We start from the raw sequence: 9878 nt of genomic DNA, 5'->3' as shown, positions 1-9878 counted from the left end.
ATAATCTTGCAGTAAACTTGATTCAAATATATATGAGAAATTAGAGATTCTAATCTCCTCTACTATCCACTTTATTATTCATTAATGCAATTGCAAAGATATTTCTTCTCACTAAGATGAAAGACATGCAAAAGTGTTAAATATTCGGGTTTAGAAATATAAAACTCGACCTAATGCAAATTCTCTATATTTCTATGAGAAATTTAAACAATAGGAAGCAATGAACTCAGCCCTAAATCACATAGACCAATTTGATACTCTCGTTCTAAATTGAAATCTATCTCTATTCAATTTTAGCATATCCAAATCTCACTTCTCAAATTTTTTATTCGAATTCATAAATAGCATGTAAAAGGTGCGCAATCAATCACATACATAATAAACACAAATTGAATAGATCTTAGATGAAGAAGAAATAGAAAACTAGCATTAATTCATAATAAAGCTTCAAGAGATTCAATTAAAAACCCTAAATAGAATTTAGTTCATGCTCATTACTAAGAATTCCATAAACATGAAATTAACATAAACTAAAAGTAAAAAGAGAAGAAAGAAAACTCTAAATGATAAATCCAATCTTTACCCAAAGCACTCCCAAGCCTCTTCTCCAGTCTAGGTCTGCAAAAAGTGTCTCATTTTCTCTCCTAAATCGTAATTTAAACCTAATTAGCGTTTTTAAAAACATGAAATGACCAAAACACCCTTCATTAAAAATCTGCGTTTTCCACATTTCTAGACATATCCTGCAGTCGCAGGAATGCCCTAAAAAATGCCAAAACTCTTCTGGAATTGCGGCCACAAGTCACCCTTCCTGTGATCGCAGAAAGTGCTCCGAAACACCATTTTCCACCAATTTTTGTCCTTTTGCCGGTTTTTTCACCATGTTTCCACACCTAAGTCACCTAAGCCCTTCGACACCTGAAAACACACAAAACACAAGCATAAAATAGAACAAAACAAAACTAAACACCTAATACTCTACCGAAAAAGACATAGATAAACGAGTCTAAAACTCGGTAGTATAATTGAGTGGGAGTGTTAATCATAGATATGAACATCTGTAGCTTCTGATGAAGAAGTGAAACGATGGTTTCCTTTTAGTTTGGTTCAAGACGCTATATGACAGAGATCTCATTTCAGTAATTAATATTAGTTTACTGAAATATCATTTACAAGGAACTAAGTGTTTTAAGGAAAAAATACAATGACAGGTAAAACGGTATTTTAGTCCCATCTCATTGTAGACTGTCTATAGAGGATTGCGTGACAATTATGGTTGTAACAATTGATAATTAATAACACATCTATATTGCTTATAGAGTGTTCTATCAATTCAATAGTGCAATTCCGAGTCTTTAGTAGAGTCACGAGGAATTAATAAGTTAGTAAATTTATTTGTTAGATTTATGATAACTTATTGGAGCTTGATTTCATAGGCCCATGGTCCCCACTTTACCTTGTATAAAATCATCTAAATAGTCTCAATTAATTGATTTAATTATCAATTAGAATTATCAAAGTTGACTAGGTCAATTTTGAATAGTTTCACATAGTTATACAATTTAGAGAAGAAAAGAGAAATTATGGCAAATTTATTAATTAAGATAATTAGTATCTAAATTAATAAATAAGTTTAAATCAAGGTTCAAATTATAAATAATTAATTTGATAAAGGATTTGAATAATTATTTAGTTAATTAAATCAATAGAAAATAATACATGCCTTGATTTTAAGTCCAACAAGCTTATAATTAAATGGGAAATTTCACGGGCCTAAAGCCCATGAAAATTTCGACCTAGGGCTAATTATTGGCTATTATATTATTGATTTTTTAATTAAATAAGTGACCTAATTGAGTTTATAAAAGTAATGCTAAGAGAGAGTTGAAAACACAAGTTGAATCACAAGTTTGTGATAGGTTTTAGATTCTCTTTACTGCATAAGTCATTTTCTAAGCCTCATTGTTCGTTTCTCTTCTTCTCTCTGTATCTATCTCATGTGTTGAGAATTGTCCATCCTAATCTAGGTGATTCTAAGGATACTTTGGAAGGCTGTGAAGAAAATTGAAGAACGGTTCAGTTTCTTGGTAATACTCTACGACAGAAATGATACAAGGGTTAGAGAAACTGAAGGAATAACTCAAGCATTCCCCTGCTACATAATGTAAGTGTTCTTATCATTATCTTTGTATGAATTCAATTTTAGAAGCATGTTTTAGGTTTTCTTATATTAATTCGTTTAATATAAGATATACATGAAAATAAACAAGATCATGTATAAGTTTTCCCAACAGATTATAGTTTACCTTGAATGGTAACTTATTGAATAAGCGAATATGTCATTGATCAGTGACATTATTCATACTTATTAGTTGAAGTTGGCATGTGTGATAAGTTATTATATACTATTGCTACTAAAAGATATTACAATATATATACATATATTACATTTTCTATGTAGTAGCATATTTTGATAAATGGTAAATTTAGATTTTTTCCCTTCTATCTACTCGTATCTCTTCCAAAAAAAGGGAATGATTGTTGGGAGAGATTATAAGCTTTTGTATCATAATTATAAGATTCAATTCAAATTGTACCAAAACTTCACACATGATAATAATAATAATAATATCCATCTAGATTAATATTTAATTAACTTAAAAATTAATTATCTAAATTTAAATTTAAATTTATATTTATATAAAAAAAGATATTTTTTTATAAAATATCTTTAATTTAAAATAATAATAGTAAATTAATTAACCACAAATAAGCAAATAAAAAATAAGATGCTTATATAATTTTTTTTCTATTTTCTATTCAATTTTAATAATAATAATAGTAATTAAATGAAAAATATAAATATATTAGAACTTGTAATTGCTTCCACACCATTGGAGATGGTGGAAAATCTTTCGATTAATGATGCTACAGAATCTTTCTGAAGATTTATCGATTAACTTATACTTACTAATTTGTTAAAACTTTGATGTCTCTTTTTTCCTAACCACCTCCAACAATCTCAATATTACTTATACAACATAAGTATCCCATAACATCTAAAACATAATAAAAAAATAAGATGAAGATGTTAGAATATCAATATTAATAATTTAAAATAAAAACTTTATTGATTAACAAACATTAATAATTGAATAAATACTCAAACTTTAAAGATTAACAAACATTAATAATTGAATAAATGCCGGAGAGGATTATGTTATCATTAACACGTAAATTAATCAAATTTGGAGATATGAATTGGAATTCATTTGAAAATTGAAATTGAAAGAGTTTAGAGAGAAGAAGAGAAAAAAAAAATAGAGTAGAGGAAAATATGAGATTAATAGAGAATGTTTAGAATATATATAAATTAACAAATAGATATTTATTTATATTTAAATAATAATATCTTATAAATATATCATTTAAATTTTAAAATTACATTTATTATTATTATAATCTATAAAATGAATAAAAAAATTAGATTAAATGATAAAATAGATAGAGTGGTTTGAAGAGTTTTTAGAGTAAGATCTTCTTGATGCTTCCCCTTTACATAGATACTAGATACAAGTAAGGTGCAATATGCACATTTGCTTAGTTTTATTTATAGAATTTATTAATTATTTTTATTAGATTTATATTAATGTCATATACATTTCAAATAAATATCCTATTTTAATTAAATAATTTATTTATTTTTGTTTAAGTTTATGTTTGTTCTAATTTTTGAATTTGGGAGTGACAACAAGAGATTATATATTATATGTTTAATGTAATATTAAATATTATGTGTGGATTTTAAATTTAAGTTTCTGGCTAGTTTTTAAAAAAAAAAAACAATTTGTTGCTAATTCACAGTAGATTATATTATATATTTAATAAGATATTATTCTAATAAGTAAGTTTAAGTTTAATTAAATTTTATTTAAGTAATAAAGGTGGTGTTTGGTAAAATTTTTGTTTTTGAATTTTTTCAACACAAAAATCGAAATATTATTTTTATTTTTGTTTCTTTATTTAAAAAAAAATTATGTTTGGTAACTATTTTTGTTTTTTAAAAAATAATAAATGAGGAATTTATTCAAAGATAGGCCATGCTTTTATAAATGAGGAATGGTTAGATGGCTTTCCTAATACTTCAGCTGTGTTCAAATGGGAAACAATCTCAGATCACTGCTCTTGTACCATTTCTATATTGCCAGTAGAGAACTTGGGTATTAAGCCTTTTCGGTTCTACAATTTCTGGACTGATCATGTAAACTTTAAGCAGCTGGTTTTAGATAATTGGAGGCAGCCGATGAGGGGGAAAGGCCTGAAATCTATCTTTTTGAAGACGATGAGGTTAAAGCATAAATTGAAGAGCTTCAACATGGACTGCATTGGAGATTTAGGAGTTAATTTTCAATCAGCAAAGGATCAGTTCCAGGAAGCATTGTTACAAGCTCAACTTCATCCTAACAATCTTTCTTTTCAGGACACGGTCAAGATTAAAGCAGAAAGTTTCAGAACTCAAGAGAAAAGATATCACAGTTTTTTTACTCAAAGAAGCAAGATAAATTGGCTAAGACAAGGTGACATGAATACGACATTTTTTCATGCTTGTTTAAAGAAGCGTAAGGAGGCTAATAGAATAGCTACATTCATTAATGAACAAGGAAGAGTGGTGGACAATTACTCTGAAGTTGTTTCTCATTTTATGAGCCATTTTAGAGGCATAATGGGGAGTTCTAGCTCTGCTTCCAAGGAGTTAAACAAGAAGTGTGTTGATATGGGGTCAAAACTGTCATTAGACCAGCAGCTTCTATTAGTAAAATCTTTCTCGCACAAGGAGATTCGCGATGCCATGTTCATTATTTATAGCATTAAATCTCCAGGCCCAGATGTTTATGGTTCAGCCTTCTTTAAGGTGATGTGGCAAGACATAGGAGATGAGGTTTGTAGATCTATACTCCATTTTTTTGAGTCAGGTTTCATACCAGAAGAGTTACTGAATACCTCATTGTCCTTGATTCCTAAAGTGGATAATCCTAGTAGGGCAGTGGATTACAGGCCGACTACGTGCTGTACTACACTTTATAAATGTGTTTCTAAACTACTCTGTACTCGTTTAGCCAAAGTACTCCCTGAGTTGGTTCATTCTAATCAAGGAGCTTTTATACAAGGAAGATCTATTGCTCATAATGTCCTTATCTGTCAAGACATTATCAAGAATTATAAAAGATCGGCAATCTCTCCAAGATGTGCTATTAAAATAGATATAAGTAAAGCCTACGATACAATTGATTGGAGATTTATTGAGGAGCTTCTAAAAGCTTTATGTTTCCCAGCTAGATTTATTGGGTGGATAATGACTTGTCTGAGCAAATTGTCTTATTCTTTAATCTTGAATGGTAGGATCCAAGGCTGGTTTAAAGGTGAGAAGGGTCTCTGTCAAGGGGATCCAATTTTACCTCTGTTATTTGTTCTAGCGATGGAGTATCTTACCCGAAGCCTCCATTTAGCAGCTCAGAATTCAGCTTTCAGATATCATCTGATGTGTAAGAATCTCAAGCTCATTAGCTTATGTTTTGCAGATGATTTATTGATATTCTGTAAGGGATCTCTGTCTTCAATTAAGGTCATTAAGAATGTGCTTAGGGAGTTTAGTTCTGTAACAGGTCTGCACATAAATGAGAACAAATCTCATATTTTCTTTGGAGGAATTTCAGATGCTGAAAAATTGCCTCTGTCTGTTGAATTAAAGTTGACAGAGGGATTGTTTCCTCTAAAATACCTTGGTGTCCCTATGAGACCTACCAAATGGAAACATGCGGATTGTGATGTCATTATTCAGAAAATCAAAATGAGATTACACACTTGGGCTAGTAGTGTAATACCCCAAATTTCCTAATAAGGTTTAGGACCTTGATTAGGAGGCCAGGAGGGCCATAATTGATTTATTATAGTATTTAATGATTATATGCATGTTTACGTGAATTATATTATTATATGATGGTGTTATTATATGATGGTGAATGCATGCATATGGGAGTATTTTTAGTTATGAGGGCATTTTGGTAATTTGGCCTGTTAAGGGCATATTTGTAAATTGGGTGCATATTGTAAATTGTGAATGAGATTTTATTATTATGGAGATATATTCGAGCTATTCGACATGAGACGGTCATGTATAGTGGATTAGCGGTTTTGTCATAACGGGGTAATAGAAATGTTTATTTGGTGATGGATTGGGAGTATTTGAGATCAGGATGGAATTCTGGAAGTTTTGACTATAATGTCCTCGGGGGTGTTTTTGGGACCCCGAGCACTAGGTTTTATTTGAGGTTACTTAAGCTTGAAGTAGCTTGTCAGATAAGAGCGTACGTTAGGAAACCTCTCGTTCTCTCTCTCGACGGTCCGTTTTACCGTTTGAGCGTTTTCGAAGATATCTTGAGTTCTAGGAGTCGGAATCAAGCAAGGGTCGAGGCATAGCGATCCTAGGAAAGAATAGAAGCTTCTTAGCCGAAGGATTTGACGGAAAACAACCCAATAAAAGGTAATTGAAGTTTAAGTTTTGAGTTATTTCGAGTTTCTAAGCTTTGAATTGATTTTGTGAATCGTTGAGTTTTCGGTTTGTTTGAACCTTGGGTTTTGAGGGTTTTGAGGTATTGGGAAGCTTGGGAACTTTGTTTTGATGATTGGGGAATGTTTAGGTGTGTTTTTGGGGACTTTGAAGTGTTGAAAACACGTTGGAGAATGGTTCTGGGTTGGGCGCCGCGGCCCTATCTCGAGTTAGCAGGTGGCCTTTCTGTTTCGCTGGGCGCCGCGGCCCTTGTGTGGGGCGCCGCGGCCCTTGTGTGGGGCGCCGCGGTGCTTGCCTCTGGAAATTCTGGGGGGCGTGGCCCAAGGTGCTAGGCCGCAGCCCTTGCCCTATTTTCACCCTGTTTGCTCGTTTTGACCCCGGGAACTTAGCTACGGGCCTCGAGAGTGTCCCTACTACTTGGATTAGTTTGGATTGATCTCTTGGAGGCTAGATATTGGTTTGAAAACCTTTGGTTATCATGTTATTGATGGTGTTTTATGTTTGGTTATGATTAGGTGACCGCTAAGGGCTTAAAGGTTGACCGCTCTCAAGGGTCGTTCTTATATTGGTTCTAGCTCGGATTTGAGGTAAGAAAACTGCACCCTGTGTGTGTATGAGACATGCATGGCTATTATGATGCATGTTGGTTGATTATTGAGTATGACATGCGTGGTTATTCTTGATGCATGTCGGTTGATTATTATGTATGACATGCATGGTTATTCTTGATGCATGTTGGTTGACTGTTAACGTGACATGCATGGCTGTTATTGGTGCATGTTGGATTGTGGGATATATTGCATATGATGCATGGGAACATGTGATTAGGACATGCTTTGCATATTGGGTGTGATATCGTTCGGAGCTTGAGCCTCTGTGTTAATGCATAGTCCTAATTGTACTAATATCTGTTGGGTAAGCATGCTGAATACATTGTTACTGGGTAATGGATATGTGATATATGTTTGGTGGCATGGCTTACCTGTGTATGGTGCTGACTTATTAGTCAGAATCGACAATGGTGTCAGATCCGTCTGTGAAGCTGTGATTTATTAGTTAAGTTCACCACGGGCTAAGCACTGGTCGTGTTTTACCGACCTAAGGGTCAGAGGTGGCAGTGCGTTGTGAACGCCGGGCCAAATAAAGATTAGATCTAATCGAGGTCGGCATTGAATGACTCATATGGGGTATTAGTGCTGGACCGACCGGAAGGTCAATGAGAACTATAAGCGCTTGCCTGGTCTACGACCAGATGACTATAGCCAAGGTATATGACCCCAGTGACTGTTTGTCACATGGCTAAGGGACGTTGTCCATAGTTTCGACTCTAGAGTCATGAGGAAGGTTATGTTGGTGATTAATCACCTTGCACCTGTCCTAAACGAACCTAAGAAAGAATCACTTATCAGTTGAGCCCTGGTGACCCTATCGTCACATGGCTAGAGGGAGCGATGCTCATTATTGTGACATTTGGCTATTGTCACCTACCTGTATGGACCGTTGGTTCTGAATGGTTACTTTGGTTATTATTGATATTATATCATGATGTATTATGTTTTCTTGCTGGGCTTCGGCTCACGGGTGCTACGTGGTGCAGGTAAAGGCAAAAGGAAGCTGGACCATCCTTGAGTTGGAGAGCTTAGGTGATTACGTGTACATATGCAGCTGCTCGTCCGCCACGGCCGAGGTTTAAAGTGGAACTAGGGTTGAACCCTGTTTTGCCGCTTAGAACGGCCTGTTGTAAATATTTTCTGTAATAGACTCTGAAATTATATTTTCGGGATTCCAATGTATATGTTAAACGTTATAGTGAAACGTTACATCTTAACCAAAGTTTTTAATCCCTAAACCGCTAATCATACTTAGTTCACGATTTTGGCCAAATGACTCGATTAGCGAGTTTAGCACTGTTTACAAGGCACACCGTAACTGTCCCAGGAGTTGGGGCGTTACAAGTAGGCACCTGTCTTTTTCCGGCAGAATGCAATTGATTCACTCGGTTTTGTTTGGGCTAAGGAACTATTGGATGAGCATTTTTGTTCTCCCTCAAAGCATAATAAAATAAATTGAGAGACTCTGTCATGGTTTTCTTTGGGGAGTTAATGGGAATAGATGCAAGATTCACATGGCTTCATGGGAAAAAGTTTGTCTGCCTAAGGTGTTTGGGGGGCTCGGCTTCAGAAATGGTCAGAGGTGGAATCATGCTATTTCGGCAAAGTATATCTGGGCGATATCAGAAAAGATGGACTTGCTGTGGGTGAAATGGATAAATTCCATTTATTTGAAAGGCTCTGATTTCTGGACCTATAAACTGCCTCCGGATACCAGCTGGTACCGGAGAAATTTATGCAATCTGAGGGACAAATTCAGTAGGGAAGATGTTAAGGCTGCTGGTTTAACAGGGAAGTTTTACTCTTCCATTTTGTATAACAACTCTCTATGCCATCAGCAGGTTGGATACTACAAAGCTGTTTGGAGTAGATTATCTCTGCCTAAGCATATATTTTTGTTATGGCAGGTAGTCAATGTCCAGCTACTTACACTTGATAACTTGCTTCGTTTTAGAGTGCCTTTAGACTCCTTACTGTGCCCAGTTTGTGGTGACTTTGAGGAGAGTCATTCCCACTTGTTCTTTGAATGTTCACTGTCTAAACAGGTGTTGGATCATGTTTTTGGTTGGTTGGATTGCAATAATTGGCCTTATGAGTTTGACAAATGGAGGACATGGATTTCAAACAGAAATAATGGTTTCATTTATCATTTGGCTATCATGATATTAGCGGCAACTGTTTATAGTATCTGGAGGAATCGTAACAGCTATATTTTTTATCATTTCTCTAAGTCTGCTTCGAGCATAGCTTCGGAAGTTAAGTCTTTAACTCATCAAAGGCTGATAAGTATTCGTAAGCAGAAGCTTTCTGTTCAGGAGCACATAATCTTATCTCGTTTTGTAATGTTTGCCTGAGCTGAGTTTTGGTGTTCAGAGAAGTTTGTTTTTAGTTTGTTCTGTTTTTGGTGAGGCTTTTTGTACTTAGCCTATGTTAGCTGTTAATTTGGTTTAGTGTTTGTACTGTTCTTGTTTGATTCATGTAGTAATCCTTTCTTCTTGATAAAATAAAATAATAAATAATAAATGCGTTTGATAACTTTTATTTTTATTTTTTGTTTAACAATATAAAATGAAGTGTTGCTTTGAAGAAGAGAAGTAAAAAAATAAACGAAAAGTCGAAAACTGTTTAAAAAAATTTTGAAAGTGAAAAAAATTCTATTTTCAAAATTTAATGAATTTTAATTAAAATTTTAAAAAATG

The 9878-nt window shown here is 33.8% G+C and overlaps 1 protein-coding gene across 1 annotated transcript; it reads left to right on the top strand.

The window, feature by feature from the left end:
* Window positions 1-8693: 8693 nt before the first annotated feature.
* Window positions 8694-9533, top strand: LOC133779892 (uncharacterized). Its single transcript, XM_062219790.1, has one exon. It carries the CDS (start codon window positions 8694-8696, stop codon window positions 9531-9533), a length of 840 nt encoding a protein of 279 aa, XP_062075774.1.
* The last annotated feature ends 345 nt before the right edge of the window (window positions 9534-9878 follow it).

This window comes from Humulus lupulus, chromosome 5, assembly GCF_963169125.1.
Source record: "Humulus lupulus chromosome 5, drHumLupu1.1, whole genome shotgun sequence".
Lineage (NCBI taxonomy): Eukaryota > Viridiplantae > Streptophyta > Magnoliopsida > Rosales > Cannabaceae > Humulus > Humulus lupulus.
Note: the sequence above shows the minus strand (reverse complement) of the source record. Positions and strands in the feature narration are given on the sequence as shown.

Coding starts and splice junctions, on each gene's coding strand:
- LOC133779892 (XM_062219790.1), top strand. CDS start 8,694: ATGGCTTCATGGGAAAAAGTTTGTCTGCCTAAGGTGTTTGGGGGGCTC.